This window comes from Eubalaena glacialis, chromosome 15, assembly GCF_028564815.1.
Source record: "Eubalaena glacialis isolate mEubGla1 chromosome 15, mEubGla1.1.hap2.+ XY, whole genome shotgun sequence".
NCBI classification, from domain to species: domain Eukaryota; kingdom Metazoa; phylum Chordata; class Mammalia; order Artiodactyla; family Balaenidae; genus Eubalaena; species Eubalaena glacialis.
This window is the reverse complement of record NC_083730.1, coordinates 55,637,223-55,654,020: the sequence shown is the minus strand read 5'-3', so window position 1 is coordinate 55,654,020 and position 16,798 is coordinate 55,637,223. Positions and strand designations below refer to the sequence as shown.

Here is a 16,798-nt window from a genome sequence, read left to right as displayed (position 1 = left end):
CATTTAAGCTTTTTAAAATGCAATCCCTTTCTGTAAAATCCTTCTACTGATCAAAAAATATTACCAAAAAATTACAGATGCTCAATAATCTCAATTGATTAAATTTAGCAAATAATGCATTGAATTCAAGCATCAAATGCAAGCTATCAAGTTCCAACTACAGATTCAGCATCTAAAGTATTCAAGTACATGTCTATCTATTAAGATGAACTAAGACTTTAGGGTGGGGGTGGGATAGAGAATCAAAGTCTATATTCACAAATATATTTCAATTACCTCTTTAACAGTATCATCCTCTACAGCTTCCAATTTCTGTTGCAATACTCGCATCATTTGTATCCAACATTCATTAGCATCCTGTAATTTAAAAAGTGACACAGTAAGTAATCCTGGCTATTACAGTGTTTGATCTATAAAATCCCTCCAAATTACTGTTTCCTTAGAGAAGGGGAAGTTGTTTTTTTCTTTAAAAATATTAAGCCAAATTAAATATTATATGATCTTCAAAACAATGAAGAATTCCAGAATAGTTTATTCATTCATTCAAGAGATGTTTCGTGGGGCTTCCCTGGTGGCGCAGTGGTTGAGAATCTGCCTGCCAATGCAGGGGACACGGGTTCGAGCCCTGGTCTGGGAAGATCCCACACACCGCGGAGCAACTAGGCCCGTGAGCCACAATTACTGAGCCTGCACGTCTGGAGCCTGTGCTCCGCAACAAGAGAGGCCGCAATAGTGAGAGGCCCGCACACTGCGATGAAGAGTGGCTCCCACTTGCCACAACTATAGAAAGCCCTCATACAGAAACGACCCAACACAACCATAAATAAATAAATAAATAAATATAAATAAATTAAAATAAATAAATAAATCTCTCCTAACATAGTAACCATAGTTGGCTTATACTTTTAAAAAAAAAAAAAAAAGAGATGTTTCGTGAATTCATTATTATGCTAAACACTATTCTAGACACTAGGAATACACAGCAGTCAACAAAATAGGAAAAGTCCTAATGGGGAACAGAAACAAAATATAGCAAATTCAAGTAAAGAGAGGGTTATGAAGGGAAAAAAAGCAATATGGGAGCACAAAGTGATTAGGGGATTGCCAACAAACACATGAAAGGATGCTCAACATCACTAATCATTAGAGAAATGCAAGTCAAAACTACAATGAGGTATCACCTCACACCGGTCAGAATGGCCATCATCAAAAAATCTACAAACAATAAATGCTGGAGAGGGTGTGGAAAAAGGGACCTCTTGCACTGTTGGTGGGAATGTAAATTGATACAGCCACTATGGAGAACAGTATGGATGTTCCTTAAAAAACTAAAAATAGAACTACCATACAACCCAGCAATCTCACTACTGGGCATATACCCTGAGAAAACCATAATTCAAAAAGAGACACGTACCACAATGTTCACTGCAGCTCTATTTACAATAGCTAGGACATGGAAGCAACCTAAGTGTCCATCGACAGATGAATGGATAAAGAAGATGTGGCACATATATACAATGGAATATTACTCAGCCATAAAAAGAAACGAAATTTAGTTATTTGTAGTGAGGTGGATGGACATAGAATCTGTCATACAGAGTGAAGTAAGTCAGAAAGAGAAAAACAAATACCGTATGCTAACACATATACATGGAATCTAAAAATAAAAAAAATTAAAAAAAAAATGGTTCTGAAGAACCTAGGGGCAGGACAGGAATAAAGACACAGACGTAGAGAATGGACTTGAGGACAAGGGGAGGGGGATGGGTAAGCTGGGACGAAGTGAGAGAGTGGCATGGACATATATACACTACCAAATGTAAAACAGATAGCTAGTGGGAAGCAGCTGTATAGCACAGGGAGATCAGCTGGGTGCTTTGTGACCACCTAGAGGGGTGGGATAGGGAGGATGGGAGGGAGACGCAAGAGGGAGGAGATATGGGGATATATGTATATGTATAGCTGATTCACTTTGTTATAAAGCAGAAACTAACACACCGTTGTAAAGCAATTATACTCCAATAAAGATGTTAAAAAAAAAAAAAAAGAAAGAAAGTGATTAGGGGAAGGGAAGTGTGCTATTTCAATAGGACTGTCAAGGAAAGCCTCTGTGATGCCTTGACATTTGAGCCATGAGACCTGAATGAGGTGAGGAAGCAAGTCATGCACCTGGGAGCCAAAGGAAAAAGAGCAAAGGTCCTACAGAAAGAGGATACTTGGAGGGTTTTTAAAAAATAGCAAGGAAGTCAGTGTATCTGGAGAGAATTGAGCAAGGGGAAGAGTGGCACATGATGAGCTCAGAGAGGTAGCCAGGAGCTAGACTGTTTAGGACTGAGACAGAAAGTCACTAGGAGTTACTGAACAAGGAAACCAACATAATCTTATTTACATTTTTAAAAGGACTCTGGGGGCTGTGTAGAGAAACACCACAAAAGGCAGAAGCAAGATGATCAGTTAACAGACTACTGCACCTCTCCAGGCAAGAGATAATGGTGGTGTGAACTAGAGAGGACTGATTACTTGTATTTCCAAATATACTCCAGTAAGTGTAGGACACCTAAGTTTTACATTTACAAAATGAAAACCACAGAACCTTGCCCTGATTACCTGTTGAAGATATTGTCCTTGTTCGCCCTTCTCCGCAAACTGTGGAAAAGCCATGTGCAAAAACTGCAGTAGAATAATAGGTGGAATACTAGAAGAAGTTTTATCCATGGAATCAAACAAATCTCTAAGGGCTTAAAAACAAAGCAAATACTTCCTTAGTAAAACACTGACATTTTAATACATGCTACTGTAAATTAATTCTCAATTAATACCAAGAAATGCTTATTAATTATTTTTAAGTATACCTATTCCTTTTGCAATTGTTGGATCCCTAATAAGAAAATAATTTGTTTTTAAATCTTAACTCACCAGAAGACTTTATAATGCAATCAATCACTAGCTATAAACAATGTCTCTCTCTCCTTGACAGCCTTTGTCTTCCCTAATAAAGCAGGGTATATTCATTTAATATAGACAACACATAACTTCTGTCTAGGAATCACACAGGCATGATGCTACAGTTCCGCCATTATCAGGACGTCAGGTAACCACTCCCAACCCTCCACCCTTTAAGCCCATACTTGGTTCCCGTGTACTGAACTCCTGAGTATTGAAATCTGGAGTATGTTTAAATGAAGTATGTTTAAATCCTTAAACAAACTTCCTGACTGTACTGAACAGCTAAGAACCAAAACTAATTGGCCTTCTTCAAAATCTTTCCTCTGCTTATCCTCTCTCACCATCATAAATCCCATGGTCATAAACTCAGCCCTGCTCTTGAGTTCAGAATACTTTTTCTCTGTTGACTCCCTAGCTATCACACCTTGCCCTTACTTCATGTATAGCAAAACTCTAATCTAGCTTATCTTGCATTGTTTTGTTAACTAAAATGTGAAATGTTATCATTAGTATACAGACTATTTAGCATAGCAAATACTAAAATACAACATCTCAGCACAAAGTAAGTACTCAATGAAATGTTCCTGAATAAAACTACTAAACACAATGTTTAAAAAATATTTTAGGAGGTAGAGCTGAAATTATGCATCCCTACTAAGCTAATAATTTTTAAAATAAAAAAAGCCTAAATTGTAATAACACTTTAAAGGATACACTTCTCAAAAAAAAAAAGAAAACACGAAAAAAACCCCAGATGATTTAATTTAATATATACCATGAACAGAGCAGCTCAAATATTTCATTAGTTTGAAAGAAAAAGCTCAAAAGACACACTATACATTAAGAGACTAATGAGACATAACAACATAACTAAATGCAATGTGTGATCCTAAATTGGCTCCTGAAGCAAAAAAGAAAAACAACTTTATAATGGGCAATACGGAGTTAATTGGCAAAATTTAATCAAGTCAGTATTACGAGTTAACATCAGTGTTAAATTCCCAGACTTTGAAAAATAACCATCTTGTGGTTATGAATGTCCTTATTCTCAGGAAATACATACTGAAGTAAGTATTCAGGAACAAAAAACATGATGTCTGCAACTTACTCTCAAATGGTTCAGAAAAAAAGAACATGCATTACAGAGACTGATGAACCAGATGTGACAAAAAGTTAGTAATTGGTGAATTCTTGTAACTTTTCTGTGAATTTAAATTTATTTCAAAATAAAAAACTTAAAAAATCAAGAAGCAAAAAGTAAAGAATGGTATTTTTCATCCCATCAATACTGCAAGCCTCCTATAAGACAATGGAGAAGCTGCTGAAATTCTGAGCAACTCTTAGATACATAAGTTACCAGATGAACTAGATATGTGATCACATTTTCCCAGTAAAAACTTCAACAAATGAATCTACTTTCAGGGAAAAAGGTTAGAGGAAAATCTCACTAATTCCAAATGATGCAAAGAAACCTACTGTTTATAGTATTACAGATTAATGATTGACCACAATGAGATACCATTTCACACCCCTAGAATGGCTATAATCAAAGACATTCAATACCTAGTGTCAGTGAGGATACAAAGAAATCAGAATCCTCATACATGCTGGGAGGAATATAAGATGATGCAGCTGCTTTGGAAAACAGTCTGGCAGTTCCTCACATAGTTACCATGTGACCCAACGATTCCTCTCCTAGATATATACCCAAGAGAAATGAAAACATATGTCCACACAGACTTGTACACAAATGTTTAGCAATATTTATATTGGTCAAAAAGTGGAAACTACCCAAATGTCTTATCAATGATGAAAGGATAAATGAAATGTGATATATCCAATGCAATGGAATCTTACTCAGCAATAAAAAGGAATGAAGTACTGATACATGTTTATGATGTGGCTGAACCTCAAAAACATTCTAAGTGAAAGAAGCCATCAAAAAAGACCACATACTGTACAATTCCATTTATATCAACATTCTAGAATAGGCAAATCTATAGACTGACAGTAGATTACTGGTTGCACAGGGCTGGTAGTGGTGAGAGGAAACGGGGTGACTGCTGAATGTTACAGGGTTTATTTTCTAGTGATGAAAATATTCTAAAATTGATTGTGGTGATGACTGCATAACTCTATGAGTAAACTAAAAAACAGTGAATTGTATAATTTAAATGGGTGAGTAGTACGGTATGTGAATTGTCTCTCAATAAAGCTGTTACAAACCACCCCTCTCCCCCCAAAAAAGGCAAGGCTGTTAAAAACCCTATCAACCCAGCCCAAGGATTTAAGAGAGTATTCATTTGTAAAACTGTCCAAAATGGGGCAGTGGAGGCAGAATACACTGTCTCATGTAATAAAGAAACAAGATACTTCTAGAATTTCTATTTCTCCTCATACCTCATATCCAACTTCCTTACATGAATACCCACTAATCCAAAGATTTTTTCAAACAGGACAGACATCACTGGTTTATAACGTGGTTAATAAAATAAGTCCCAAGTTGTTTAATGTAAGTGTAAGTACTCTAATTTTAACGAGGTGATGTTTTAAAAATACATTTTGAAAACAGAAAGATACTAAAAAAACTGTGAGTGAAAAATGACGTTTACTGAATACCATACTCCCTCTTGAAAAGTAGTATATTTAAGATACTGACCTGCAGTAATATACTGTGCTGAAGCCATTTCCCCTGAAGCTCTCAAGGCACCTGCATACCTAGGACATTAAGACAGAATTAAATATTCACTTTATTCTGAAACTCAAATGGGAAGAAATTAGTTATTATGAAACCCTCAACTACAAGTTTCTCTGAGTTGTTCCCACCATTTTTTCTTCTTCTCTTCTGGTCTCGTTCCTTTAAGAATGATATGGGCAAAAAAGGACTGCTAAGAAAAAACGGAAATTAGATGAATGAAGCCTACTTTAAATTCTTTCCTCTTGTCGAACTCATCTATAACATTTTCTAAAAATTGTGTAAACAAAAAAGTACACATAGCTGACTCACTTTGTTATATACAGCAGAAACTAACACAACATTGTAAAGCAATTATACTCCTCCAATAAAGATGTTAAAAAAAATAAATAAAATAAAAAAGTACATATTTAATGTCCATTATTACAAAGAAAATAAAATATAATTTCAGAAATGAAGAAAAAATCATTAGATCAAAAACATTAAATGAAAATCAATAAATCTACATTCAGCACTAACTTCCTACACAACACTAAATAAGTCACTTAAATTTCAAGTCAGTTTTCTCACCTATAAAATAAAGGGTTTCTATTAAATGATTTCTAAATTCACTTTTATGATTCTCAGTTAATTTATTGCAGTACAAAGGACTGGCCACCCAAAGGAAATATTCAAACCACTGTATTTACTTATACAATGTTTTATGACAAAGGATCAAAAATTATCATTCAGGTATTAAACACTGGGCAATGGGAGAGATCCCACAAAACTAATATAAGATCAGTGGTTACTTGGGGGAGCTGGGCAGTTGACTGGAAAAGGTACAATAAAGCTTCCTGGGATGATGAAAATGTTCTATAAATTTTATTGTAAAATGAGTTACAGAGAATTTGCATTTGTCAAAACTGATCACACCAAACACATAAGATGCATACATCTCACTAGATGTAAATTATATTCCAATTTGAAAAAAAAAAAGGGGACTTCGCTGGTGGCGCAGTGGTTAAGAATCCGCCTGCCAATTCAGGGGACATGGGTTCGATCCCTGGTCCGGGAAGATCCCACAGGCCACAGAGCAACTAAGCCCATGTGCCACAACTACTGAGCCTGTGCACTGCAACTACTGAGCCCGTGTGCCTAGAGCCCGTGCTCTGCAACAAAACAAGCCACTGCAATGAGAAGCCCACGCACTGCAATGAAGAGTAGCCCCCGCTCACCGCTAGAGAAAGCCTGCGCAGCAACAAAGACCCAATGCAGCCAAGAAAAAAAAAAAACTCTGTGCTTATGTAAGTGAATGAAAGAGGTTACAGAAAATATTATGTTAAATTATATTCAATGGAAGAATTTTCTTTCTTTTTTTCATTTGTTTAGATCTTTTGGAAACTCTTGCAACTAAAAAATGCTTAATTTTTCAATATATAATAATCCATACTGTCTAAATTATATATGTTCATTTAAAAAATAAAAATCATAATAGTTTCCCTGTCAGACAGTTTAGCAACTTTTTAAAGGGCACTTCTGAAGTTAAAACGAAGAACTCAAAGTAGATGCATCCCATAACATCACTGAAGTATGTAATTACATAACTGCCGCTGTTATGAATTTACATCTAGTTACAGGGTAACATGAGTATGTAACTATTTCTACATTTATGACAAAAGCTGCATTAATGAATTACCAATCTTTTTTTTTATTATCTGAGAACAGAAAAATCATAGCTAATTTAATACCACCCCCCTAAAACTCTCAATATTATACCAAGAAAACTTATAATTCCTAATTAAGATAAAACCATCCAATAAGCCAAACATTCATAATGAACTTTACAAAGAAAAAACTGTTAGAAAAGAGGAGAAATTGACAGGAGTACCGAGAGTTTTAACAGATAAAAATACTGAGAGGTTTTTCAGACAAAAGAACCAATAGAGTACCTTTCCTAATGTTTGCAAATAAATAAAAATTAAATAATGATATAGAAAATCTGAATGTAATTAATAAACTTAATGCCTGTTATACTTTATTACCTACAAAAAGAGGATGTCTTGACTTTTCTATAATCTGTGAAATATTCACAACATTCAGTCATAGATCAGATCAACCCAAACATTCATTGACAGAAAAATGAATAATTATTTGGTAGTATATACATACAATGGTGTACCCTACAGCAGGGGTCCCCAACCCCCAGGACACTAAATGGTACTAGTATGTAGCCTCTTAGGAACCCGGCTGCACAGCAGGAGGTGAGCAGCAGGTGAGGGAGAGAAGCTTCATCTGTATTTACAGCTGCTCCCCATTGCTTGCGTCACTGCCTGAGCTCCGCTTCCTGTCAGATCATAGGCCTCATTAGATTCTCATAGGAATGCAAACCCTACTGTGAACTGCGCACGTGAGGGATCTAGGTTGTGTGCTCCTTATGAGATTTAATGCCTGATGATCTGAGGTGGAGCTGAGGCAGTGATGCTAGCGCTGGGGAGCAGCTGCAAATACAGATTATCATTAGCAGAGAGGTTTGACTGCACAGAGACCATAATAAATCAACTGCTTGCAGACTCATATCAAAACCCTATCAGTGGGCTTCCCTGGTGGCTCAGTGGTTGAGAATCCGCCTACCAATGCAGGGAACATGGGTTCGATCCCTGGTCCGGGAAGATTGCACATGCCGCGGAGCAACTAAGCCCGTGCGCCACAACTACTGAGCTTGCGCTCTAGAGCCCACGAGCCACAACTACTGAGCCTGTGTGCCACAACTACTGAAGCTTGTGCGCCTAGAGCCTGTGCTCCGCAACAAGAGAAGCCTCCACAATGAGAAGCCCGCGCACCGCAACGAAGAGTAGCCCCCGCTCGCCACAACTAGAGAAAACCCGCGCACAGCAATGAAGACCCAATGCAGCCAAAAATAAACAAATAAATAAATAAATTTATTAAAAAAAAAAAAACCCTATCAGTGAGCGGCAAGTGACAATTAAGCTGCATCTTATGGAGTAGAGTGGACATAAGCAACACACTTCAGGTGTCACTGTCTCCCATTACCCCCAGGTGGGACCATCCAGTTGTAGGAAAACAAGCTCAGGGCTCCCACTGATTCTGCATTATAGTGAGTTGTATAATTATTTCATTATATATTACAATGTAATAATAATAGAAATAAAGTGCACAACAAATGTAATGCTCTGAATCATCCCAAAACCATCCCCCCCACCCCAGTCCGTGAAAACACTGTCTTCCATGAAACCAGTCCCCGTTGCCAAAACACTGGGGACTGCTGCCCTACAGCATGAACACGAATGAACACACACACAACATGGAAAAGCCAAATATAATGAGCCTGACTCAAATGAACATAATCTGTACGTTTCTGTTCATAAAGAGTTCAAAATAAGCAAAATTACTCAAAATTAGAAGTCAGGTGACTATAACAACTTTGCAAAGAAGGGTGGGGGCAGTGGATAGGAAGGGATCAGTGAGGGGATTTTTGGAGTGCTAACAGAGTTCTGTTGATCCCCATCAGTTACAGGGATGTGTTCACTCTGGGATAATTCATTTGTTTCTATATTCATATGTTTCTATATAATTCAATAATTAAAAGCAAACTTTGGTTTTGCACAGCAAAGGAAACCATAAACAAAACGAAAAGACAACAGGAGAAAATATTTGCAAATGATGCAACAGACAAGGGCTTAATTTCCAAAATATACGAACAGCTCATACAGCTCAACAACGAAAAAACAAACAAGCCAATCCAAAAATGGGCAGGGACTTCCCTGGTGGTCCAGTGGGTAAGACTGCACACTCCCAATGAAGGGGGCCTGGGTTCGATCCCTGATCGGGGAACTAGATCCCACATGCATGCCGCAACTAAATAGGCCACATGCTGCAACTAAATAGGCCACATGCCACAACTAAGAAGCCCGCGTGCAGCAACTAGGAAGTCCGGATGCTGCAACTAAAGAGCCCACATGCCGCAACAAAGATCCTGCATGCTGCAACTAAGACCCGGCTCAGCCAAAATAAATAAATAAATATTTTTTTAAAACATGGGCAGAAGACCTAGACATTTCTCCAAAGAAGACATATGGATGGCCAAGAGGCACATGAAAAGATGCTTGACATCTCTAATTATTAGAGAAATGCAAATCAAAACTACAATAAGGTACCACTTCACACCAGTTAGACTGGCCATCATTAAAAAGGCTACAAATAACTGGGACTGCCCTGGTGGCGCAGTGGTTAAGAATCTGCCTGCCAATGCAGGTGACACGGGATCAATCCCTGGTCCGGGAAGATCCCACATGCCATGTAGCAACTAAGCCCATGCGTCACAACTACTGAGCCTGCACTCTAGACCCCATAAGCCACAACTACTGAGCCCAAGCACCACAACTACTGAGCTCGTGCGCCTCTACTAGAGAGCCTGCATGCCGCAAACTAGTGAGCCCACGCACTCTGGAACCCATGCACCACAACTGCAAAGCCCATGCACCCTGGAGCCCGCACACCACAACAAGAGACACGACACCACTAGAGAGAAGCCCACACGCCGCAACGAAGAGCTCGCGCACCGCAATGAAAAGATCCCGTGTGCCTCAACAAAGATCCCACATGCCACAACTAAGACCCGATGCAGCCAAAAATAGATAGTATAAATAAATAATAATAATAAATTTTTAAAAAATAATAATACCTTAAAAAAAGTCTACAAATAACAAATGCTGGAGAGGGTATGGAGAAAAGGGAACCCTCCTTACACAGTTGGTGGGAATGTAAGCTAGCGCAGCCACTGTGGAAAACAGTATGGATGTTCCTCAGAAAACTAAAAATAGAATTACCATGTGATCCAGCAATTCTACTCCTGGACATATATCTGGACAAAACGATAATTCAAAAAGATACATGCACCCCTATGTTCATAGCAGCACTGTTCACAATAGCCAAGACATGGAAGGAACCTAATGTTCATCGACAGCTGAATGGATAAAGAAGATGTGGTACATATATACAATGGAACACTACTCAGTCATAAAAAAGAAAGAAATAATGCCATTTGCAGCAACATGGATACAACTAGAGATTATCATACTAAGTGAAGTAAGTCAGAAAGAGAAAGCCAAATAACCATATGATATCACTTATATGTGGAATCTAAAATATGACACAAATGAACCTATCCCAGAAACAGAATCATGGACATAGAGAACAGACTGGTGGTTGCCGAGGGGGCGGGGGCTGGGGGAGGGAGGGAGTGGGAGGTTGCGGTTATCAGACGTAAGCTTTTATATACAGAATGGATAAAACAAGGTCCTATTGTATAACACAGAGAACTATATTCAATATCCTGTGATAAACCATAATGGAAAAGAATATTAAAAAAACAGAATATATATATGTATAACCGAAACCCTTTGCTGGACAGCAGTAATTAACACAACATTGTAAATCAACTATACTTCAATAAAAAAAGCAAAAAACAAAAAACTTTGGGGCAAAAGGAAAAGATAAGAATTTATAACTTATTTTTTAAATATTTATTTATTTATTTATTTATTTTGACTGCGCGGGTCTTAGTTGTGGCGTACGCGATCTTTAGTTGTGGCATGTGGGCTGCTTAGCTGCGGCAAGTGGACTACTTAATTGCAGCACGCAAACTCTTACTTGCGGCATGCATGTGGGATCTAGTTCCCCAACCAGGGATCAAACCCAGGCCCCCTGCATTGGTAGCACAGTCTTACCCACTGGACCACCAGGGAAGCCCCTTTTATAACATTTTTAAAAAAACATCTGAGCAATCTCATCTAATGAATAGAAAACAAGCAAAACCTCAGAATTAAATACTTTCATTCCTACAGGAGAATAAATTAATGATCCAAGCATGCAACTTAAAAAATAATAAAACAAGCCTAAGGAAAACAGAAACAAAACATTAATACAAACAAAAGTAGAACGAATCAGACAACTGAAAGAACTGAGTGAATAAATCTAATAGCTGATTCTGTGAAAAATACACAAACCTCTGGCAAGATAGTCAAAAGAGAAAAAATAAGAAATAAAAATGGAGAAAAAAATACAGATCCCAAAACAGAGTAACTCATATGCGAAAATAGTTTAAAGACATAAGGACAAATTTGCAGGAAAAAATAAATTATCAAAACTGACTCAAAAAGACACAGAAAATGGACATTTAAAATGCCCCAAAAAGGGCTTCCCTGGTGGCACAGTGGTTGAGAATCCGCCTGCCAATGCAGGGGACACGGCTTCGAGCCCTGGTCCAGGAGGATCCCACATGCCGCAGAGCAACTAAGCCCATACGCCACAACTACTGACCCTGCACTGTAGAGCCTGCGAGCCACAGCTACTGAGCCCATGTGCTGCAACTACTGAAGCCCACACGCCTAGAGCCCGTGCTCTGCAGCAAGAGAAGTCACCACAATGAGAAGCCCGTGCACCGCAACGAAGAGTAGCTCCCGCTCACCACAACTAGAGAAAAGCCCATGTGCAGCAATGAAGACCCAACACAGCCAAAAATAAATAAATAAATTTATAAAAATAAATAAATAAAATGCCCCCAAAAAAGCTGGGTCCAGCCAATTTTACTGGTAAGTTCTATCAAGAATAGATCATTCCTCTACAAATTTGAAAATGAAAGTCAAAGAGCAGTCTAGTAATTACTAATGAAAAGACTATTTTGTACTTATTAGGAGTTGGCTTGCCAGTCTCCAATAAGACAACAATATTGTCATGTGATACTGTCTTTTACAAGTAATTTATAGAATTTTCAAGGGTAATTTTTATTATATACACTTTTCACTTTAGGTTCTAAATTTAGAACTCCCACATTAAGATGAGGTTCCACTGTTGCGCAGCATCAAGCAAACCAGATTTTATCCACAGGTATAGTTCTTGGCCCTCACTGCCTCTCTTCAGCTAATGCAGTCTGTTTCTCTTGAATGCATTTTCTTTCTACTCTGCATCGTTATACATCCCACTCTCCAGAACCTGCCATACATTTGAGGATGAACTTCAGCATCTCCAGCAGTAAAGCATCTTTCATGGAATTGTCCTCTTTTCTTTCATTCCTATTTTATCAGTTAGTGTCATTTTCCCAAAGACATACAACCCCATCCACGTCATTCTGTATCGATTAAGTTAGTAAGTACAGGGGCTTCCACCCTCTTGCAACAACTTAGAATTCAAAATAGTTTATTTGGTTTCAAGAAAATGGAAGCAACAAGATGAAATCTCCCTGCTTATATAAAACTCAGAGAAGTAACTCCAAAACATGAAAGAGAGCTCTCCTTGAAGCAGAGGCTATAATAAGGAATCCCAGATGAAAAAAGTAAAGAGGAAGTCTTGGAAATAAGGCAAATCTGTCCCAACTAGCCACCCTCTATGACAGGGAGCTGCCCCAGCAAGCTACTCATTCAGATAATTTGCACTTGGGACGCAAGAGAATACACTGCATAAGATAAGTACACCATCTTCAAGGAAATGAAGATCAATCCATATATCCAAAGAGAACAAAGTTAAAGGACCAAACAGGAAAAAAAACCTTTAAATAAGAATACTTTGGAGCCTCAGAGAAATAAAAGCAGGAATCATGTCCAAAACTTAAGAAAGGGAGATTTTATTAAAAAGAACAGAAGGTTGTGATAAATGAGCAGTTGTGAAACAAAGCTAACGTACAAATCAGTGAAATGTAAAACAGAACTGAGGCATTCTCCCAGAACACAGCACATAAAAATAAATTAAAAGTGCAGAGAAAAAAAGACATTAGCAACAGATCCAAAAACTCCAATATTTAGAATATAAGAGGAAGGTAAAATAGAAGAGAAGCAATATCTGAAGAAATAATGGCTAAGAATGTCCCAGAGTTTAGGACAAGAGTCCTCAGACTGAAAGCACCCACTGAGGGTTAAATGAGATAAATAAAAGAAAACCCACACTTACGACTGTTAGAAAACGCTGAAAACAAAAATAAAGAGAAAACCCTAAAAGTTACTGACAGAAAAGATTAAGAACAGAGATTGATATTAGACCTCTCATCAGTAACCATGGGCACACTAAAACAGTGGGGAAATAACTATGAATCTCTGAGGAAAAATAACTGACTTTAACATTTCCCAGCAAAGCTGTTCTGAAACAGTACCCGTTTACTTGGTAGTCTTCCTCCATTAGACCGTCGGTACCTTGAAGACAGGTGCTCTGTCTTGTGCACTGGCAGTATATTAGTGGCAATCTAGGCAACTTCATGTAAATACCTGACAAGTGTTCACTTCAGAGAAATTCAGAAAACCTTCAGTTACTCTCAGGTCTCTGCATGTCCCCTCTCTCTCCTCTCTACTGCTCAATTTTATCAAAGCATTTCATAAGCCAGTAAGGGGAGAAAAAAACACACAGCATTCATTAAGCTGTCTAAGAATCCAAACTGCAGTTCAGAATTCCACCACATATTAATAACTGGCAATGTATGAATCAAAATAGATGTAATAAATTTAGTCAGAATTAAATTACATATTTTTTAAAGTTACACATTTATACTCACTGAAGAGAAGGGACCCTCATTTTACAGACTATTTGATATGTTCTCAAAACATGGATAACTGTTTACTCTGTTTACTTTTGTAAATACAATAGTATAAAAACAAAGTTCTATTTCTTTTAAAAACCATTACTCACTGGTATAAGGATAAACATACAACGTACGTGTTTCTAGACTAGAATTGAGAATCCAATCTTATTATTACATACATTATGGTCAATTAATTTTCAAAAAAGGTGCTAAGACAATTCAACAGGAAAGACTAGTCTTCTCAACAAATGGTACTGAAAGAACTAGACATCCGCATGCAAAAGAATGGGGAAAACTACCTCCCACCATACAAAAAAATTACCTAAAAATGGATCATAGACCTAAATGTAAAAGCTAAAACTATATAGCTCTTAAAAAAAATTTTATAACCTAGAAATTAGGCAATGGTTTCTAATATATATGACACCAAAAAAAAAAAAAAAATTCAACTACATCAAAATTTAAAATTTCTGTGCTACAAGAATGCAGTCAAGAAAGTGAAAAGACAACTCACAAAATGGAAGAAAATATTCGCAAATTACGTGAAAAAGGACTTGTACCCAGAATATATGAAGAACACTTACAACTGAGTAATAAAAAGACAAACCATTTAAAGCATAGGCAAAGGATGTGCTGATCAGACATTTCTACAAAGATATACAAATGGCCAATAAGCACATGAAAAGATGCTCAACATCATTAGTCACTAGGTAAATACAAATGAGAGCCACAATGAGATACCATTTCACCCTTAGGATGGCTATAATCAAAGACAGAGTCCCAAGATGGCAGCCACCATGAAGATGACTGCATAGATATCAACGTTACATTTGAAGATCAACAAAAGATAAATTTTCACAGAATACAAGTAGAATCACACAGTTAAAGGAAGAAACAGAATTAAAAAAGAAACAGCTCCAAAATTTAAGAGATGCTTTTGAGGCTATCACACTTGCAGATGACAACTGCTTAATGATATCTCATCAGATTAGTGATGTTTTCATTAGCCATTCTCAAGAAGAAACACAAGAAATGTTAGAAGAAGCAAAGAAAAATTTTCAAAAAGAAACTGATACCTTACAATCCAGAGTGGAATCAATTCAGCAGGTGTTAGCAGATTTGAAAGTTCAGTTATATGCAAAATTGGAGAACAACATAAACCTTGAAGCACGAGAAAGCTAAACATTTTACAATACTTTTAAAATGTTGCTCAACACAGGTTACCATGTGACCGAGCAATCCACTCATAATCAAGAGAAAACAACTCATCTGCACAAAAACTTGTGCTTGAGTGTTCATAGCAGCATTATTCATAATAGCTAAAATGTGGAAACAATCCAAATGTCCATCAACTGATGAATGGATAAACAAAACATAGTATATCCATACAATGGAATATTATTCATCCATAAAAAGGAATGAAGTATTGAATCATGCTACAACATGGATGAACCTAGAAAACATTATGCTAAGTAAAAGAAGCCAGTCAACAAAAAGACCACGTACTGTATGATCCCATTAATATGAAATGTCCAGAATAGGCAAATCTGTAAGACAAAAAGTAGATTAATGGTTGCCTAGGGCTGGAGGTGGGAAAGGTATAAGGAGTGACTGCTAATGAGTATGAGGTTTCTTCTGTGGGGGCAGGGGAATATTCTGAAATTAGATCGTGGTGATGGTTGCACAACCTTGTGAATATAATAAAGACCATCTAACTGAACACGTTAAAAGGGTGAATTGTACGATAAATGGATTATATCACGATAAAGCTGCTAAAAAATATATATGTATACACACACACACACACACACACACACACACACACACACACACACACACACACACATATATACGCAAAACAACACTATTCATCCAAACCTCCTTTACCCAAAAAGGACATAAAACAATCTCTCTTCTGTCTTACCTTTTAAGGGCATCTTTGAGTTCAGGTACAGAACGAATACACTGAACTGTAGCATTCATGTAACAAGTGTTACCAAGGTTTGTCAATCCACATGGTAATTCCATCTGATAAGGAAAAGGATTAAATCATTTTTATAAGACGACACAGCATATATAAATCACTAAACACACTGAAGCAAATACAATTTACCAACTCATACCAATTTATTCCACCTTAACAATGTTTTATTTCCCTAACAAAATATTTTACTTGCATCATGCGGACAATCATCCTGTTTTAATTCCCTTCTTAAAAATAATAAGAAAACAATCGTATCAGTTCTGCCTCCTCTGCAGGTTTATCACTGGAAGAGGGTAAAAAAATATATACAGAAACACTTCAAAAAAATGAATGGTACTATATAACTGCTGGGTAGTAAAAATAATAATAATATTTGACAAGTGTGTGTTGGCCAGTTTCTAAACCAACACTGCATTTAAATTAAGGATAAACTGTATATTTTCAACATGGAAGGTTTTAAGAATTTAAATATCCCAGCATTTAAACTATTTAACTTCTTTGAGCCTGTTTTCCCATAAAATAATAGTAAACATTTAAATAGCACTATCTGCCAGACACATATTTATTACAGATATTCACTGACTTTATAATGAATTATTCAATTAAA

General features: G+C 37.0%; 1 protein-coding gene and 1 pseudogene across 2 annotated transcripts in view; one reads left to right on the top strand and one right to left on the bottom strand.

Moving 5' to 3' along the window:
• USP14 (ubiquitin specific peptidase 14) overlaps positions 1-16,798 on the bottom strand; it is a 45,969-nt gene that overhangs the window by 14,049 nt on the left and 15,122 nt on the right. For both annotated transcript variants that reach the window (XM_061170282.1, XM_061170283.1), the window contains exons 5-8: positions 16,132-16,235; positions 5,606-5,664; positions 2,608-2,738; positions 277-357 (exon numbers count right to left, since the gene is read on the bottom strand). In XM_061170282.1, coding sequence (XP_061026265.1) covers positions 277-357; positions 2,608-2,738; positions 5,606-5,664; positions 16,132-16,235 — 375 coding nt within the window. The remainder of the gene's footprint in view (positions 1-276; positions 358-2,607; positions 2,739-5,605; positions 5,665-16,131; positions 16,236-16,798) is intronic.
• On the top strand, positions 14,993-15,389 carry LOC133075803 (prefoldin subunit 4-like; annotated as a pseudogene).